At 39.6% G+C, this 20,862-nt stretch overlaps 1 protein-coding gene across 6 annotated transcripts in view; it reads right to left on the reverse strand.

Moving 5' to 3' along the window:
• The window catches only part of OSBPL9 (oxysterol binding protein like 9), a 66,568-nt gene that overhangs the window by 17,054 nt on the left and 28,652 nt on the right, over positions 1 to 20,862 (reverse strand). For 5 of the 6 annotated variants that reach the window (XM_075710055.1, XM_075710054.1, XM_075710052.1 and 2 more), the window contains 4 exons: positions 11,289 to 11,384; positions 9,090 to 9,137; positions 3,834 to 3,863; positions 2,957 to 3,007 (listed from right to left, as the gene is read on the reverse strand). In XM_075710055.1, coding sequence (XP_075566170.1) covers positions 2,957 to 3,007; positions 3,834 to 3,863; positions 9,090 to 9,137; positions 11,289 to 11,384 — 225 coding nt within the window. Of the gene's footprint in view, positions 1 to 2,956; positions 3,008 to 3,833; positions 3,864 to 9,089; positions 9,138 to 11,288; positions 11,385 to 17,007; positions 17,011 to 20,862 lie in introns of all 6 variants that reach the window. The other variant, XM_075710051.1, reaches the window with a different exon arrangement.

Here is a 20,862-nt window from a genome sequence, read left to right on the forward strand (position 1 = left end):
GCAAAGCTGGACATCTTCAACTGTCATACATGCAAAGGGGACAACACAAGCCAAATGCTCTCTCCACCTACCCATCCCACTTAGTTTATTTTGATTGCTTTTTGATAAGCAGCACACGTATTATAACATATTCCTATTTAGCTGGTATCTGCTTGATTATTTTGAAAATGCCTTGGGTCACCTCAAGTACAAGCAGCATGATTACATGCTTGATTTACCAGTAAGTTTAATGAAAATTTAATGGTCCAAGTCCTAAGGCAGGTTGTTTTAAGATTCCAGGAAACAGCTCAACTTAACACACAATAAATACATTAAAAAAAAAAAAACACACACAACAAAAAACACCCCCCAAAAAAACCTAAAACCACCAAAAAACCAGGTTTGCCTCAATGTACCAAAATCATCCAAATAATAAATGGCTGTGTGTTTGAAACAGAGAGATGTTCTGCGTATACAGAGAAGTGATAACAATTTTCAAGTTATGCAAACAACCAGAAGGTAGTTGTGAAGTCTGTCTCCTAATGTGAAAGGCACTGTAGAAGTAAAAATGGGGGCAGGGGTGGTGTTAATATTATTTATTTTCAGCAGTGTAAGTCAGCAGCCATACTTGCCTTACAGCTTTGGGAAAAAAACTTGCAGAATCTTAAAAGGTTCTATACTGGAGAACAGAAAGCTATCAGTCAGGCACAATAAATTTTTACATACATAATGCTTCATACACATGCAATTTACAGAACTGTAAAAGCAAACCAAAAAACCCTGTATGCTCAATTTCCTACAGTAGTAAGAAATCAGGATACCAACACAGTTTATGGAAAAGGGGGCAAGGGGTAGAGGGAAACAGAAGTGACAGTAGTCAACAAGCAGAGTTGCCTAAGATAGAGAGAGAGGAAGAAGACGAAGAGATGAAGCAGAATAAAAGTTATTAAAATAGCAGGAAGATTTAGAGAGGGAATTTTTCACTATATGTGGACCAACTTCTTCCAATTAGCTGTGCATAAACCACTCATCTAAACCACCTTATCTTCAATAGCTCTCTGTTTTTTTAGAAAAAAAAAAAACCAAACAAAAAAACCCCACTCCCCAATAGATAAACCCATCTATTTACGCTGGTTAATATTTACTGGTATTGAAAGGAGGACTTCAAGGTCTGATTTAGCGTAACAGAAAGCAAGTCTTAGCATCTTTGGGGGACCCAAATTCCACCCACCTTTACGCTTATATGGTAGCTGGAGCAGTAAAGCACTGAACCTGATCAAAAACGAGTGCAACTGCCACTACAAGTTCAATTTTGTCCAGTATCAGCAAGCCACCCAACCAACTTCAAAATATGCTTAGCATCAGCACAAGATATGCAATCATATTTGTCTATCCCCCAATAAACGTACCCATAGCAGAAATGGAATTTGATATTCAATAGAAACAAGAAAGCTAACTCAGCCACCTATTACCAGCTTTGATCAAGAACCTGAAAAGCAGATTATAATTCTGCTCTTTCAGATTTGCTAATTGCATAGCAGAGCTTTTTAAAAAAGAGCAAAATTTCATAGGAATTAAACCTCTGTGAAAATAACAGCTATTATATGCATTTATACAGTAGTTAACAAAAAATGAGCAAGTCACTTGTTGCACACAGCTTCTCCAACAGCTACCTTAATACAGCAAGTCACATATAGCTGTGTAAGAAAACTAGCATACTGCTATCTAATCTATCTACAATTGGCTCCACCAAATCCCCAAAGAATGACATATAGTCTACTGGTTTCACTGCACTAAAACAATTCTAAATATACCCAGTACTAAATAACAGCAAATTATTAAGTGCCGACAAGGCTTTTCCTGCTATCGCTACAGTGAAGGAATCAAATAGTATCACTGTATAGTAAATAAAGACTGTTCTAGCTCTAGATTCATGTGGCACAAAACTAATTCAATGTACCCTACTGCTTGTAAAATATTTTTGGTTTTATATAAACCTGTTAACTAACAAACCTCCTCTTCAGAATTTTTAAGTTACTGATATGAAAGTTGAATTTCACGAAATATGCACCAATCCTTTTAGTGAATGACTTCTGATCCTGCAAGGTTCTAAATACTTCAATTTTCACTGGTCTCAAAATTTTGTACAATGTATCTGGCATCTAGAATGAAGACAAACAGCAGTATTGTCTTTGAAAGCTACAAAAAAAAGTTGATCTAGACTACAGAAAAAAAAATTGAAGAGCCTATGCCTATTTGTGAATAAATCAGAATGTGTTCTGATTAAAATCAGCCTTAAATTCTGAAAATACCATAAAATACTGTCTTCCTTCACTTTGGTCGCAAGATATAAATCAGCGGCTCATAATTAACATATCCTAAATACAGCACATGAAGGCCTGTAAGAGCAGAACTTAACAAAAATCCAAATCTCACTAAATTTTAAAAAGTAACAAAACATTTATGTGAAAAGCGTAAGTGCATTACCCATATTGCTTTCTCAAATAATACAATTTGAACTTCAAGAAGGTCCAACATCACCATGAACCTCAGACCTATTAAAAACCTTGTCAAACCAGTTTAGATTATTAACATCACAATTTTCCCTTTTTCTATTTATGTTAGTCACATTCTTAAATGAAACAAAAAGAAGGGTTTTGTTAAGTTGCTACTCTGTCACCCTTATGTTTGTTGAAGTTCTTTTTTAGTCTAATAGCAAACTCTTCAGAAGCAAGTTTATCTCAAAAGAAAAGCTTTCTCATCAACACAACTGTTACCATGAACATTAGCAGGACTGTCTGCTATGGAACTCAGGATTTCAGAAACTTTATTAAAATAGTAGCATAAATCAACTTAGATATATTAAAAAAATTGGTATATGTCCTAGATCACATAGAAGGCACTTTTAGATTTCAATTGCTTTCACACAGATTAATGCTGTATAATTAAAATTCAAAATACTTTATGGTGTACTTACTTTAGCAATCTGTAGCAACACAATGCAGTGTTTTATTGATTCTACCATGCTCTAAGAAAACAAAAACAACAGAAAGAAAAAAAATTTGTATTACTATCCTATAATATTTTGTGTTTACAGATATTTTTATTAGTTACACAGAATATTAACTGAAATATTGGGTAAGAACTAAATGGACACTCACTTTTGTAGAACCCCTACTTTCCCTTCCCCTTTTTGTTTCCAGAGACAAAAGCATAGGAGTAGAAAATGGAAGTTTCCAAAAGCCACACACAACACAGGTTGTCAGGGTGAAATGGAGGTCAGCTTCAAACTTTCAGAGCGCTGCAAGCAAGTAAACTGTGATGTGAAGAGACCTTATCAATGAGCATCAGTATCTGACTGGGATGGTAGGGTGTAAAGAAGATGGAGCTAGACTCATCTCAGCAGTGCCCAGGGACAAGGCAACAGGCAATGGCCACAAATCGAAAACAGGAAATTCACCTTAAACCCCAGAAAACACTTTTTTACTCCAGGGATGATCAAACACTGGAACAGGTTGTCCAGAGAGGATTAGAGCCTCCATCCTTGGAGCTACTCAAAACTCAACTAGATTTGGTCCTGGGCAACCTGCTCTAGCTGACTGTGCTCTCAGCATGGGTTTGGACTACAGACCTTCAGAGGTCACTTCCAACCTCAACTATTCCATGATTTTATGATTCTAAGGTGCTAGACATAAATCTGAATACAGCACTGGAACCAGGCTGCCTCTGCCATCACACTGTTGGACCTAATATGGATTCCCACTTCTCTGTAAAAAGCTTTAAAAACTTTCCCAAGAAAATAAGGTGAATTTCAGAATCTGTATATAATAGACATAAAAATCAAAGCAACTTACACTGGTTGTTTCTTTGAGACTTTCAATTTTCTGTAAAAGAAAAATCAAAATAGTGTGGTTAAAGACAGAATTTCCAGCATCTAGTTTGACCTAAACACTGCACAAAAACTATATTTTAACCTTAAACTGCGTGAGGAAAAAAAGCAACCAACATGTTAAAGACTATTTCTGTATATAGACACAATTTTAATTTTGTAATTAACAAGACAGAAGTCCAACTGATAATTAAAGCTTAAAGATGACAAGGTTAGGAATTTCTGAGCAGTGACATTATACACATTTACCCATCAGTGTCTACACTTCAGTTTTGCATAACATCAACAAAAATGAAATGCAGTACGAAGATTCACTCTAAGTTCAGTTTGTAGCCTTATGAAGCGTACTGAATGGTGCACATTTCAACAATCAATATTACTTGAAATTACCGTCTTTCAAGTACAATAAACATATGCAGTTAAGCACAGTTTTAAAAAAATCACGGAAAATAACAGCACACGCATATTCTTGCTCTTTCTAGGCCTCCAGTAAAAGTGCGTCTGGAAATCTGCCTACTTAATTTTATCTAGAAACACTGGTTCATGAAGATTTCCTGTGTGGAATTGCACTTCAGGCATGCAAAAAGCATCTGCATGCCATTTTACACATAAGCATGACCTATCTAAGAAGCATATGCATCCTGTTGATGTCCTTGGGTCTGTCTGCAGAAGGCAAAATTATTAAATTGGACTCAGCACTGAACCTCTACTAATTCAATTACAGGACCTCTTTGTTTTGATTAAGATGAGTGTCCCATGTGACTTGAGTCACAGTCTTTTTGATTCTTGAATAAGCAAAGTGTGTAAAGGAACTTTTTTCCCTTCACACAGCACTGCAAGCCGAATTCTACACCGTAAGAGAGCAACATGCATCTATAAATCTACCAGAATGAATAGTGTCAGCTTGGGGATTAAAAAGAAAATAAATGCAGTGATGGCTTCGCAGTCAATACCTGGGGAAAATTTTTTCAGTTATATTCTGTTCTATATACTATTCATAAGGATGTTATGCATTTTCTTCATGATTAATTGGCAAGACGTGGCCAAACAGCACCCAGCCTCAGCCTTTTCCACTGGAAAGACTGGACCATGCTGATCTAGGAAATAGCGTATCAGGGATGTTATATCACAAAGTTATATTATATTTACTTCTGCTGCTAGCAGAGAAATATGCCAACAGCTAAAAATTCCTTTGTTTTGTTTGTTTGTTTTCCATGTCTTTACTTCCAGTCCAAACTTTATCAACACATATTGAAAAAAACATGTAAAATATGACAGCAGTGAAGTTTTGTACCTTCTAGCACCAAAACAGAATAGGCAATGTACCCAAACATACATATCTTGTCACATGAAAGATTATGCAGCTGAAATAAATCATTCAGTCTCAAAGCTTTATAGCCAACTGTAGGCAGCTGTCAGCAGTTCTGATTATTCTTTACCTACTTTTTCCCCAACATGTTATAGAGTATTTACACACCAAATAAACTGGTGTCTCCTTCCCTTCACTGACACTATCTTTGCTGAAAACTTGAAAGCAGTGTCAGGCCACATAACGTAATTCAGCCACACTGTTTTCCCCCTACCCATTTGTAATTTTCCAAACAACAGGCTAAGACACTGTTATTCTTACACATAGGTACAGACAAAAGGGTAATTTGTCCAAGATCACACAGAAGATCCGAGATGGAAAAAAACCTCAGGATATCTCATTTCCAAGGCCTATCTACAAATTATACAATCATAATTTTTTCCCCTATGGAAATGAATTCTTTGTGAGCTGGCCAACTGAAGTAATAACAGTACGCATTAATCCAGTATTTTTCACATTTGTGCTGTATGGCTGAATACAGCACATGGAACTGGAATATTGTCTTCTTCGTATGCACACAAAATTATGAGAACAGTACAGGCAAGCCAGACAGACTCAGTCCCTGGGAAAACCCTTCTAAAGAGCACCGGCCCTGTTCTTTAGGGCTAAGCAAACGCTGATATGGAAGTCTCTGGATTTTCATGAGCAATGTGTTATTCTAGAATGGTGATGTAAGCAGGCATAAAGTCTGTGAACTCTCCCCTGATCTTATACAAACACACTATAGACATGACACTGGGGAGAGGAAAACAAGTGGATGATCGCTAGCAACAAAACTGGTGTGCTTACAAGAGTGGTTGGTTTGTAGGAAAAGTTAGAAGAATGCTTGTGTATCATCAGTCCTACAGAACTACACTGCTATGTATACATGCTGCTACAATCCTTGTAACTTTATACTTACTATCTTTTGTTTAAACTTGCATTAAAGTAATAAAGGTAATTCAGAAAATACAAAATTGTAAGGAAAATCATAAGCAGGTAAAGAGGTATGTTGAAGATAAAAAATTACCAATAAAAATAAAATCAAAGAATATAATTTACTACTAAAAGTTATCACAATTTTCTCTCTTCAAGATCCCTATTCTTTGATGAAGATAAAATTTTAATAAGAGAGTTTCTCTAGTTTTAGGTAACAAATACACATATTTTCAAATGAAACAGCAATTTCCTGCAGACTTACATTTGTAGAATGCAGCGACCTGCTATATCTGATCTAATCAAATTGCAGGCTGCTGCTGAAACTACTCCATCTACTTGCTGCTTGTTGCACCTCCTTGACATCTGATTTTTTTTTTATGACGCCACTGGTGATCCAATAGAAAGCAAATTTTATTTCATTACTTTCATTTCATAATTTTTGCCTCATTCAACAATCATGTGACTACAGAGGGATCAGCTCGTCCAGCAAAGGGAGGCAGCAGGGGCACGTAGGGGTAACCAACTTGTGGTCAGAATCAGTAAGGTACAACCTGTATTGGATTTACTTCACAAAAAGTACTCGTTGTGAACCAAACAGCTTAAGTGGGCTACATTTCCCTCCAAAATCTTGTTAAGTAACATCAGCTTTGTTCCAGCCTGCCAAATATACACCTCTTTGCTGTTCTGATGCTTTTGAATGCTTACAGTTTTATTCTCCCTGATACATGTGGTCAAGATAGTTTCATAAAACTGAACAGAAAAATTTACTTCAAGTTCTCACTAATAATATTGCTAACACTGTAAGGAAACAAGGTCCTATCTTGTCTTCACCTTGAAATGCCAGTACCCTTAAATCATGTACCTTCCGCTACTTCCTACATAATCGGATATATACATGTTACTCCCTCAGTAGATTCAGCAAAACTGGCAGCACTGCTAGTTATAGTATGATCCCACTATACAGTGCTAGTTCAATTTCTGCCAGGAGTATCGACATGACACAGGGAATTCATGATAATCACTATATTTCTCAGTCTTCTGAATTCATCAAGTCTACTTCCGCACTGTCTTCTTCCAAGTTCAACAGATTACCATGTCTCAGAAAGAAGACATCCAAGAGATCTTGAAGCATCTCGGAACACCTATACCCTATACCATTATCTTCAAAAGACCAAATATTCTGTAACTAAAAAACAGCTCACGCTATGCTCTGTACGCTTGTGAAAACAATAGCTCAGGTTTTAAATGCCTGGCCATAAACAGTTGCAGAAAACAGCACTCAGCAGGCTGGGAAGCATGTAACTCTCAAATAACCAAATCTTGTTTCCTCAGAGGAAAAAAATATGGGTTGGATGGAAGTATCCTGCAGGTTACCCTCATCTTATAGTCTGATAGCTGAACCATACTTCCATAGACAAATAGGAAAACTGCTAAATACAGTATCAGAAAACCTCTTAGCTGCTTCAGTACAGGAAGAGACATGATCAAAAAAGTGCTTTGCCAAGTCTTTTTCATTTTTAATAGAGAATAAATGGAATCTATAGTAATAGCAACACTCATAAAGATTTAAAACCAGAGGAATCTGACCTCTTCTAAACAAGCCTCCCGCTTTCTCTATAAAGTCAATTTGTCCGTTCCATAGATACCTTGCAGAGATAAAGAAAGAAATCAGCACAACATGTGGCAAGTCTCCAGGGATTAGAAGCACTGTCACAGGGAAAAAGAAAGTACTGCCTGATCTGCAAAGGAGCATCTGGAGGGAGGTCAAAATTGAAGGACAACTCTTCCCAGTAAGACGCACTAGAGGAGAAATACAAAATCTTTAGATCTTACTCTTTCGGTCAGTTGTCTACAGATTAAACACGCTTAAACAGAGAATGCTTGTACTTCAAAGTTATTTTAAAAGCCTGTACATGCAAAAGAACTCCAGAACGACCATCACTTGTGAAGTACCTAAGATGCCACATAACACATCAAACAAGATGGATAATACATGAAAGGTCACAACCACTATAAAGAAGTAAACTAATCACAGAAAGCATCAAACTGTTTTCAAAACTGAAACCAAACACCAAGAGAACGTCAGCTTGTTTTTCACAAGTGAAATTGGGGGGAGGAAGGGAACTAGGATGAAATACACCACTACTTTATGATATTGAAATGACTGCATTTGCTGAAAACAAAAGCAACTCCTTAGTAATAAACCCTTCATAAGGAATTGGTAAAGCCCTCCTCCACACCACACAAATTAACATACAAAACCAGCATGCAACTTAATGCCAAAGCCACACCACCAAAGGTATGTGCTAGCCGTTCTTAAACATAGTGATGGAACTCTGACCTACAAACTTGACTTTGAAATGGAATAGGAGGGGATGCAAAAAAATATACAACACGGAAGTGAATTACAACCTCGCTAAAAAAGTAGCGCTCCCCACATAGCAAGTTACATTTTTGGCATCCTCACCTAAGATGAATGAATTATGGTATTCTCAGACTTCCAGTATGTGGCATGCTAGTCACAGAACTACACAGGATGCAGACTGATTACGTGAAACACGTGATTCTTAGTATTTTTTTTTCCTTCAGAATAGCTTTGCTATTCCTACAAACACTAAACACTCGTCCTTGTTAAAGATTAAAAAATAGCAAATTTAAGTTAAAAACGCTTTTGATGGTTGGATAAGAGAGGAGTAATTGTTTCCTACAGACTGAAACCTTTTTTAATGTTATGACACCCACTATTACTAAAAATTCTGTTTGTGACCTATTCACAACGCAAATAATGTTATCAGTTATTCAAATTGCTTTAAGTGATTTTGACAACTTGACCACTTTGAACTGTACTTTAAATTTCTACAGATTATAGAGAATTGATGCACAAAACCATCTGATTAAGCAAAATAAGCAATATTTAAGACAAAATGTACTTGCTTTTCTCTGTTCATCATCTTTGCAGTTCTGGAGTTTTTCGTCAAAAAGCTAAAAGAAAGAGATACTTGTGAAAATACTGAAAGCATTATTTTTTTCATATAGTATCAGCCAGAAACATCGAAATTTCAAAACGAAAAGCATTTAATAAGTACTTAAGTTATATGATCTTGGTATTATGACCCAAAGCAGTTTTTGCCTAATATTTCTTTACAGCATTTGTGATATAACAAATTTGTAACTAATTTCTCACATTATCCCATCCTGCAAGAGACCAATCTCAGATCCTGGCTAGTTCCACAGCTCAGTCTGGCATGGTTCTACTGTGGCTTGAACAAAAGGGTGAGGTTAAGTGGTAAAAGTGACACTCATCAGAACACCTCAAACTGCCCTTCTTTTATTTCAGCAAAGACCTTTGGAGCATATAGAGTGCTAACCAAAACAGCCTCGACCCCTACCAAACCTTTCAGGTACCTCGTTATTCAGATACGTGATTCAAATCATGTAAGATTTGTAAGCATTTGTTTTGCAAAGATATGTAGTGATTTCCCAGCATTAACTTCTGTTTTTCTTAAAAATCGAATATGAGATGCAGCTAAGCAAAGTTAAACAAATTCTTACTGAAAAGCTTGCATGCGTATTTAACAAAAGTTGAGCTGAAACAGTTAAAAGCTGCCTCCAAGAGCACTCTAAGGTGCACATACAGATACCCATTAAGTACAAGTTGTTCAAGGAAGAAAAAAGACTAAGGGTAATGCTCAAAAGTTCCACATCCACCCTTGCTCAGAAAAGAGGCTGCGATTTTTAGTAGGTGAGCTACAGTTCTTCACCCAACTGCCTGCCTAAAACCTACTCGTGTTGTTCCCTTTCCCTTGAGGGCTGATTTCTGGTTCTCAAAAAAGACTGTAGTCTTGGTCTCTGTCCATCCTCAAATTCACTCTTCTTTCATTATTAACTAGTTCCTATACCCTCTCCCTCCAGCTGGCCTGAAATAACAATTAGAAGGTATACAGATTTAAACACCTTCCTTCAGTGAAGCATGCTAATGGCTCTAGAGCAGGAGACAAAGCTAACCCCTGATCAAGATTTTGCAGCTTAGCTTTGAATTTTGCTTACATCTCTTTTGCCTACCTCCGTTTTTGTTGGTATGCTCTTCCCCCTCCCTGCCCTCCCCTGCAACTGAATTTTTGCTGAATGTCTCACATGCAATACTTGCCCATTGTATCCGGAAAAAAAAATCCAAACCAGAAGAACTGAAGCAATCTTAACAGCAATTTTAACCTGCTGAGTCATGGGAAAAAGTGTCCTGACCAGCTGCAAAAACTGTTTTTCTCAATAAGGTGAGTACTGAGAGATATGACCTCATCATTCTTCACCTTCCCACCTGCTCTTAAAATACATGTACAAAGTGTAAAAGAACTGGTTTTGTACAAAATTTCTACAGAGTGTTTTCACTCAAGGACAAAGAACGGATTATCACTACTGCAATGAAGTCTGAAACTATCTGCAACAGTAGTTACATATTACTTGACAAAACTTTCTCAAGATAAATTCTAAAATGCTATGAGCAATACAATGATTTAATTATGTTTTAAAATTAAACTTAGGTCCTCTCTACCATTTCCATGAAACTGTAGAATCACAGAATCATTTAGGTTGGAAAAGACCTTTAAAATCATTGAGTCCAACCATTAACCTAACACTGCCAAGTCCACCACTAAGTTATATCCCTAAGCACCACGTCTACACACACAAAAGTGTTTCAGCCATTGTAAACCATTCTATAAAATCTGTTTGAGTTACTCTGATTTTCTAACTCTATTTTAACAATCCCAAGATCCATTCTAAAAGAAACCATTTTCAGCTTATTTCAGCCCTTAGCTTTTAACTTTTAATTTTTATACTTCTAGTAAAAATCTCTTTATTTCAGAAGTAGTTAGAACTTATGTAACATCCTAAGCTAGGGGGAAAGAGAAAATAAAATTCTATCACCAGCAGACTTCATATACAAAAAAGGTATGTTTTCTCCAGTTCACAGTCAGTTCAGCCAGATGAGCGCTCTCTGCCTCCCACATTGACCAGAACATGTGCAAAGCATAAAACATGTCTCTCTCTCTGTTGAGCTTCCTTTCAACCAGACCTTGAAAACCACACTGACAAGCAGACTCCCAATACAGTAAATACACCAGTTAGTTACCATACCTTCAATTGGTCTATCAAGATCTGCAAGTAAGCATCAGCCTCAGTAAGTTTCTTGTCAAAATCATGAACGCTGGGAACAAATCCTGAATCCACACCCTAGATATAAATAAATAAATAAAAACCAAATATATAATTAAGAGTTTCAGAGGAGGAAAAAAGATAACAAAAATACAGTTTTGCCTGCCAACAGACTGATAAAATGTTGCCTTGCCTTCCATTCTGCCATGTGCAAACACAGACACACAACTGAACACATTTGTCTTTTATTTGCAGCTAAATCAGTAACAGTAAATTGCTACACATTTTCAGTGGGGGTATAATCATCACACACCAGAGTATTTAATTACTTATGACTGAACAAATCCCCTTACATTACACTAATTAAAGTTTCTTTGGAAAATATGGAGAATTCAAGTTTTTCTGTCTTATGATTCCATATTCTTACACTTCAGTTAAGGAAGACAAAACCATAATCAGATGACTGCACTTTTCACACTTCAGACAACATTGCTCAACTCACAGCTTCTTAGCTAAGAACCAAACTAACGAGCGCTAAATCTCTTCTTAAATATGGACCCACCTTTGAGCCGAAAAATTCAAAATTACTACTCCTGGTTGCCCTAGTTCCTTTACAGCTAGTGATTTGCACCCTTGTCACTGTATCTGATTTCTTACATTTTGTTGCACATATGCCAACAAGGACAAAATATCAGTGCCATGAGAATGATTACTTTTATATTTTCTTGCTTGCCAATTTGTTTACTTTAATAATGTAAGACTCAAAGCACACTTCTGCTTATAATATAATCCCTACCTTTAAACTGATAAACCATGTATTTAAAGACCCAAACAAACTCCCACCGGGTTACCGCATCTTTAATTACAGGAAACAGGATTCTTGAAATTCATTACTTCTGACTTCATGCATATATGCTATGTAAACACATTTAAGGTTTATTTACATAATACCTTTAGTGCAAATGAAACTGCAAAAGAAATACTGAAGCACTCCCAGCTTAAAAAAAAAAATTGTACAATGCAAGTTAAATATATAGGAGGAAAAGACCCATGAAGGATAAAAAAGCAGTCAGTTACAACAGAAACATAATCCTGAGAACATCAGGAGTGACCAGACTTTCCTACTAGCCTAAATACTTTCACCTGTATTCACACTGATCTAAAATATGACATCTTCAGTTCAAACTCTTATGAAGCCATCAACTGTGTGCTGTTTTGACTGCTGAGAATCTCAAGAGTCTAAATGCGTAAAGATCAGCCAGTGGGGAAAAAACATTTCATACGGGGGAAGATGGGCAATCCATATTTGTAAAATTCCGTATTAGCATAACATTTTCTTTGACATTGTTTGTTCTGTCAATACAGAGAGTTTCCTTTATTTTTGTATGATAATGGGCCATCATATTAAGAGCTTTATTGATGGCTCTTTAGAGGGGTGAACACTTGCATGTCAAGCTGTGTGCACCATATCATGCACACCCTAAAACATAAAGCCATCTACTGACTGTAGAAGATACGATTCTTTATTCATTTGCCAAATCCTAAACTGTGCTACAGACAAACACCCAGATCTTCATCAGTAAATCTATCCATACAGATTAGTTTGTAAACCAGCATAAAAAAAAAAAAAAGATACTTCACCCTGTATTAGGCAATCCACACTGGACGAAGTTAGAAATAGTGTTTTGAAACAAGGAGGACAACGAGAAGAGACTGAAAGAAAGCCACCAGTTTGACCATGCCAAGAAATTAAGAAAAGACAAAAAACACCCAATGTAACAAGTTACCAGAAAGAAACTAATAGGCAGAAGGGAGAGTCCTCTCAACCAAGAAACTTTTGACACTCCCTCAAACTAGCCAAGTTTAAATTACACTGAAACTAGATCTGAAACCATGTAAAATTAGTATTCTGTTTCCTTGTTGAAAACGGAATTGTCTGTACAGCTAGCAGCCAACACCATCATTTCAGCAAATGGTCTGGCATGCTCAGGTAGAAGATTCTGGAGGTCAGGTTTCATATACCAAAAGTGCATGAGCTACACAGAAATTTTCTGCTGAAGATACTATACACAGAAATATAGTTTATGGTATAAGTTATCTGTCTGCTGCATCATAATGCTGATTTTTATTTCAGTCATCAGTCTACGACTACCAATATGTAACAATCTGGTATTTTTAGTGGTGGCTTAAAGATAAAATGTCATTCTTAAATTTCAGCCTCTTAGCACTAAGGGAAAAGCTGATTAAAATGTTTAGTGTTACAACTGAGCAGACATCCACATCGAACACAGAGTGAAAACTGGGACCTAAAAAGTTCTCTTAGAAAGTTAAAACTTCAATCAATGTAAAGAGAAAGCCATAAAACCAAGTACAGTGTCAAGCTGATGTAGCACAGAGATGAAACACGAAAATCACTTTGAAAAGAAGCACAGGTACTTAAAGCTGTAGCACTTCACTAGCTGGCTCTTGATTTGTATAAGACAGTCTAGATTAAATTTGATAACCTACTGAGCAAACTTACTAGTCTGTGTTATACAAGATTAGGTTAGTAATTGTAAGTTCTCACATAGTTTTAAAATTGAAAACCAAAAGACAATTGGGAAGTTAAAAATATCAAGATTAGCAATAACACAGAAAAAAACCACTATATAAATAGCAAACAAAATCAATCAATTTCAAACCAAGCAGTAATTTGGAAAATACAAAGTGCAGATTTGCATAACAAGTCCTTATTTCTTCATTACACCCAAAGACACAGTAGAGGAAAAAAGGGGACCCTTTCTCTTTCTTCCCTTGCCTGCCATGCAGGAAATGAGGCTTCAAAAGAAACGGGTGAGCAGCGTCAATAAGAATGGCATTTAACAGCTTGTTAAAAATGTAAATTAGGAAACTGCACATCTGAACTAGCAATCAAATTTTTATGAGAAACTTGTATTATATGCTGCTCACCTATTCATAAACTGACAAAAAAGGTTGCCTGCAGATGTTGAACCTCCACCCATCGGGGGCAGAGTTCAAAACTCAACTGGATTTGACCCTAGAAAACCTGATCTAACACAGAAGTCAGTCCCACAATGAGAAGGGGCTTGGACCAGGTGACTTCCAGAGGTCTTCAGGAGCTGAACTTATGCTGTGATTTTAAAGTAAGTATCTTCAAATTACAAAAAAGAATAGGAACCCAGACCATTTTGGATCTTCAGAAATACAGATTCTTTTTTACTGTCAGTACCAATCCAAAGTAGTATCACCTGTTTTGCCATTGAATAACTTGATCTATCGGTAAGTACACTTTATTTCCCTCAAATAACGACTACTCTGTGTCATGTAGGTTTTAATGAATTAACAGTTATATTACCACATGAAGCAGCTGCAGAAGCAAGTAATTTATATAACTTCTAGTCTGCCCACCACCTCCCAAAACAATACATTTGGTATCTGACTCTTCCTCACAAAGAAACCCATATTGATAACAACTCTAGAGAAATGAGGAAAAGGCAACCTAGCACTCTTTCCCTCATCCCTCCCTCCCTCCCTCCTACAACTTCTGGGATGTCCCCTTCAGGACGTATCAAAAACTTAAAGACTAGACTTTATAGGGCACATGCCAATCCTAACATTTGTAGGTAGAAAGGAGAAAGCGGAGCCCGGCAGCACACTGACATACCCAATTAGCGGTCTCCCAGTGGGATCTGCATGATACCCAGTAACTTGGAGTGAGCAAACAGGATGGTTATCCTAGGAAAGGGTGGTCTGGGGTTGAGTAAAGAACTCTCATGCCAGGAGTCCTGCAAAATTAGTCCCTTCATACACAACCCATTTTTTGGAGGGGGTAAACAGGAGGGCAACAACAAAATATAAACCAATTAAAAATATGCATTATGAGCCTTATTTCCATTACAGAACTGCTAGCACTAAGGGATTTTATATGTTGTTTCCTTGTCCTCCCAATTAGAAGTCACTCATATCACTAATGCCTTTGTATTAAAACTTGTCCATGCTGAGAAGTAATTCCAGACTAATTTAAACTAGTTCTTTCAAACTAGGATGGGATGATGGGGTGAAAAGATTGCATCATCCTTAGAAGCAGCATACCAGAAAAATTCAAATATATTTCTCAAATAAAAGCATTACAATAATGAACAGTAATGAAGGCAGGGAAACAAAGAAAAAGATATAGGCAACAGTAAAGACTTGACAAGAGCTGTCCTTGTAGAGTAGCTTTACTGAGGGAGGAAAAGAGAAAGCTGTACAGAGTGGACTTTCTTATCTTTTTCAAGATACTTATGCTATATTCTTCATTTAATTAGGATTCCAAGTCCAACAAAAAAAAATCTTGTGGAAGTTAAAGAAGTGAGTAAGTGTGTTTTCCCTCCATCCGCAATACTTCATCAGAAGCGTGTCCCCTGCCTACAGCATATTTGATTGTGTTAAGTAGGACACTGCTTATAAGAGCCACCGATAGAAAACTGAAAAGAAATGACAAATTGACTAGTAAGCCACTAAACAATGGTACCTTCTTGCTTTTTTATTTGTGGCCAAGACAACCATATTTTTTCCTCTGCTAGATTTTTAAGCAATATTTAAAGCTCAGAATGTAACTGTCTCAAAATAAGTTTAAAAACAAATGTATGACTTCTGGAAGGCATACGAGACCTCCAGTCAGAATACTGCACTTTAAAACAAACAAACAAACAAAAACAAACACCCCCAAAAAAGTATTTCTGCTTTGTAAAACACAAAATGCTTAGCAAAGACTGTGTAGCTATAGGTATTATCAGGTCTTCTAGGAAAATAGAGAGAGTTCCAAAACCAGAAGTATTTACATACTGATGTAAAATTCTGTCTTTAAAGCATAGGTTGCAATTCTGAAACCTCAAAAATACTAAGTATATCCTAGAGTCCCATTCATTTACCTACATAATTTATTATGGATGTAGACAATGCACACATGCTAACGTGCTTATTCACTATCATCGTTAGTTTGTTACCAAAATCTGAAAAAGGGCAGCATGCCCATTAGCTCTATGCCCTTCCACCCACACTTGAAACACATCTGTATTGGATTTATTCTTAATCTAAAAGAACCTGTTCTTAAGTTTTATGCAAGCATTCTTGACTCACACTAGAAGCAGCATTGGAAAGCCAGCGAGTAGCAATACAATATACTTAAGAGAAACATATAAGAAAATTTTACTCTATCTTTTATTCTTGTTTGCAGCTTTAGAAAGGTCATCAAAAATCCTGGTTAACGTGGTACCAAGTGAACCACTACTGGCAACAGTTTCACAAACACTTTACACTGGCATAAGCAAAAGAGAAACAAATCAGCTCCCCTGTTGTTTATTCTCACCCTTACTCTGCTCTTTCTTTTGAGTCAGCATAAACGTCTACCTTGCCACATAATCAACTCAATGTGGAAACTAATCCGGGTTAAAACTAAACTCAGAAAGGGAAGGCGGCAGCAGGAAAAGTAGTTTTAATTTGGGCCAGTTCCGAATCCGGTTCCAAATTCAGCTATTCTTGCTGCACCTGCCTCTTCCCTTTTGCTAGAAGTGAGATGGGACTGCTTCCAGCAGCAGTACCAACTCTTTAAGTACTGGTGAAGCCATGGAGTAACTCTTAATATTTAAGCCATTGTATCACTCTTCACAGCAACCATCCCAGATCCACTTCTTAGAATATAGCTTTCTTACCCTACTACTTGCTACTTATGAAGTAAACATCTTGTCTAAATTATGGAGATATCGAGCTACAGAGCAATTCCTTTTTTTTAATTCCTTTCACTTTCACGGTGGTAAGAAACGTCCCACCTTTGTACTGACAGTAATTTCAGTTCCTTTGTGTCTACAGTGAGTCCACTTAGAGGCTGAATTAGTTTGGGGCATTACCTGAAGGGTTCTCCTAAGTTTGGGTAGGAAATCCTTTGTAGCCTGCAAGTATTAAAGACTCTCTAATGTGGATTACCACCGTCATATCTACTCAGAAAGCATGAAAGACACCCCATTTGTAGAATATGCAAGTTTCAGCTTTGTATTTTCACTTATTTTCTAAATCAAGCTCTAGTTAGTTGTCTTTTATGCAATCCTCAACAGCCTCTTTAGTTACCACTTTAAGACACTTACCAAGATCCTCTAGCAGCACTAGAACAGCAGAGGGGAAAAGTACATTTCAAAGCACGGGATTTAAGGCAAGAACAAGTATGAAAGCTTCAGCTAACAGGAAGAAGGAGGAGAGGGAGGAAAATAAAAAAAAAAAAAAAAAAGCAAAGCTCATCCTTCCAGCTCAGGGTGAGCATGACTCCGACAGACAGGATCCTAACAGAATACATGCACATATTCAGCCATATAGAATTTCAAAATTTATTCTGCTTTTTACTGAATTCCCTTAAGGCATGAGAAAAGTATAGTTACTGGTGGGTTTTAGGTAGATTCGTATTTTAAGAGTAGTCTTGCGCTTTTCAGATCAAACAAGAAAGTTACTGTGGCCCTAAAAGACATGGGTTATCTTCAAGGGGTTTTCACACGGGAGAATTCCAGGGCCAAAAATTACATGTAGCTCTAGGGTGCCACCTGAAAGACAGGCGAGGAAACCAGGACACTTATGCTAAACAAGAAGACTAGAAGCACTTCCTGTCTGAATGAGATTGCTGGTTGACATAAGATGCTGGTGAGGAACAAAAGAAATTTTGAGATAACTTATCACCCTCCTACCTCTGCCCAGATAAACAAGAAACCCAAGCCACAATATACCTTCACCCTATGCACACCCTTCGCCTTATCTCTTGCGGGTATGAAGCAACTGATGTGCTGCCACTGCAAACCTACTGACCTGGTAATGCCACAAGAACATCTTGGGAGGGGTAAGGGGAAAAACACTGGTGGATTCAGAAAGGTACTTCCAATACTACCACACCATCTACCGTTCAAGGACTTTTCAACAGACAAAGCTAATACTGGAAGAACTATGCATATTTTTAGTAATGCCTTTAATATATGGACATACAAAAACACAGCAAGCAGAACAACAGACAAGTTTCAAAATTCAGAGAAATTACATTACAGGCATATGTGCAACGTTTCCTCCCTATTCTTGTTTCATTTGAATACAACATTACTAATTGTCAGCCCTCTGGACAGCTAGGATCCCTTTACTCATTCTATATATTTACGACTCAATTCTTCCTCCGTTCCTTGACTGTAGCTCATTCTTGCAAGTTTTGGTTTGGAGGGGGGTGGGGAAGAAGGTGTGTTTAACTACTTGTGTTTCAAAACCACTTCCATTATAAAGACTGAAGGACAACACAGTAGGACATTTAGGCAAAAATAAAACTAGCAAGACTAATCAGACTACAGAACACCCAGACACCACTTCACCTCTCTACCTCGCATTAATGTCTTATCCTTTCTGATTTGGTTCAGGCAACACACAAACTACCTAGGTTTCAGTATACTTCCTCAGGTCTAACAGATGTGTGTTTGACACTATGAGAAAACTTAATCGGAGTCTGACTTTCCAAACCTGAACGCTCCAGTAACAGAACAGGGAGACTGAAGGCAGCATGAAAATCTGAAGAAAGACTCAGAAAAGATATATCTTTTTAGACAAAAACAGAGGCATAAAGGTTTTATATGACAGATGACCACACGTTTCTGTTTGCGACAGAAACTAAGAACCGAAGAAAATACCCTTACAGGAAATAATCTCTGCCACAGCACTCAAACCCCCATCCTTACCCGTTGAGCCAATAATCCTCCCAAAGAACTCATTTGACTTTATCGTCCAAACAAAAAGGAAAGCAAAAGAACATCAACCGCATGAAGTGGCGTTTTGTTTTAAATGTTAATTGAAGCCAAGGCGTGTTTGTACACAACGGGCTCTTGTAACCGGATGAAAGCCTCCCTCCAGGCACGCAGGAACTCGGCGGCACTCCGGCCGGGAATCAAAGCCGTGCCCGGGGACTCCGCCAGGCTCCCCGCGCAGGAAGCCGGCGCCCGCCTCCCTGCAGAGCCCCGCTCCCCGGGGGCTGCCGGACGCCGATCTCTGCCGCCTGCTCCCCGGGGCTGCCCCGAGCGGCCGCCCGGGCGGGGCAGGGCAGCGGCCGGAGCCGCTCGGCCGCCGCGGGGAGCAGGCAGCGCTCGGCTTCCAGTCCGGGAGGCGCGGCGGGGCTGCGGCGGGTCGGGGACCTGCCCCGGAGGGGCACCCGGCAGCCCTGACACCTGCCCCCCGTCCTCCCCCCCCACCCCCCGTACTCACACCGGCCATTGCTCCGCGCGGCGCGGCGAGGCGTGCGGAGCGGCGGGGCTGGCCGCCCGCCCGCCCGGCCCCGGCAGCACCGCCTCCGCCCGGGGGGAGCGGCGGCGGCGGGGCGGGGCGGGGCGGGGCGGGGAGGAGACGGAAGGGAAGGGAAGGGAAGGGAAGGGAAGGGAAGGGAAGGGAAGGGAAGGGAAGGGAAGGGAAGGGAAGGGAAGGGAAGGGAAGGGAAGGGAAGGGAAGGGAAGGGCCCCCCGCCCGCATCACGAATAAGGCGGCCGCCGATTGGCAAGGCGGGCGGGGCGCGCCCCTCCCTCCGGAGAATGGCGGTCAGCGGGAGGGGGGCCGGCCCGGGAGCGGCGGCCCCGCCGTGAAGGGAGGCCCGCCGGCAGGCCCGCAGGCCGCGGCGAGGCCGGGAGGGCGGGCGCATCCGGTCACTGGAACAAAAGCCGCCGTGCGGAGCGGGCGAGGCCCCTCGGGCGAGGCCCCTCGGCCAAGCGGGTGCCCGCAAGGCGGCCGCGGGGTCGCCCCGCCCGAGGCGCCGCTGGCCCCAGCAGCGGCCGCGGCGAGTACGCTCGCGAGGCCCAGGCGGACCGGGCCGGCTGCCAAAGCCGAGGGGGCTCTGCTCGCTGAGCCAGCCGGCGCTCGGCCCTGCGGGCAGCCTCCCTAACTTCAGCCCAGGCTGAGCGGGGCTCGCTCATCCCGCCTGCACCTCCCGCTGGCGGGGAGCGAGCCCCCGCCGGTGCGCGGCGACCGAGGGCGCCCTGCCTGGCGGCGGGAGGGCCCCGTCCGCACGGGGGTACGCTCGTGTTCCATCGGTGAATCCGTACCGGCTCGGCAGCTCGCGTCAGTGACGGTGGCCAGCCTTGAGAGTTCCTGAATGAGGGTGTAAGTGAGCGGTATTCCAGCTAGTCTAAAAATAAGGAAACAAAAAACTCGTATGACCGGCACATGGGAGAAGGTTCTTGAAAATGAATGGTGAGCACACAACAGTGGCCCACCAGGTATTACGCTCAGTGCTGAACATATTTAAGAGGGATGAGGATATGTGTCTTAGTAATCAGGTCTAGATTTTTAATTATTCCCTCAAACATTACTGGATAAATTACTAACTTAGGTTGTTTTATCTAAATATGCCTTCCTTACTTCGGGACATGGTTTAGTCTAGTCTACCCTTGATTGGTTTAGAGTAGACTGGGTAGTGTAGGTTAATGGTTGGACTGGATGATCTTAAAGGTCTTTTCCAACCTAAACGATTCTATGATTCTATACTTACTTGAAAAACCCCTGCAACATGAACAGGTTA

The sequence above is a fragment of the Pelecanus crispus genome, chromosome 5 (assembly GCF_030463565.1).
Source record: "Pelecanus crispus isolate bPelCri1 chromosome 5, bPelCri1.pri, whole genome shotgun sequence".
In the NCBI taxonomy this organism is placed as follows: Eukaryota; Metazoa; Chordata; class Aves; order Pelecaniformes; family Pelecanidae; genus Pelecanus; species Pelecanus crispus.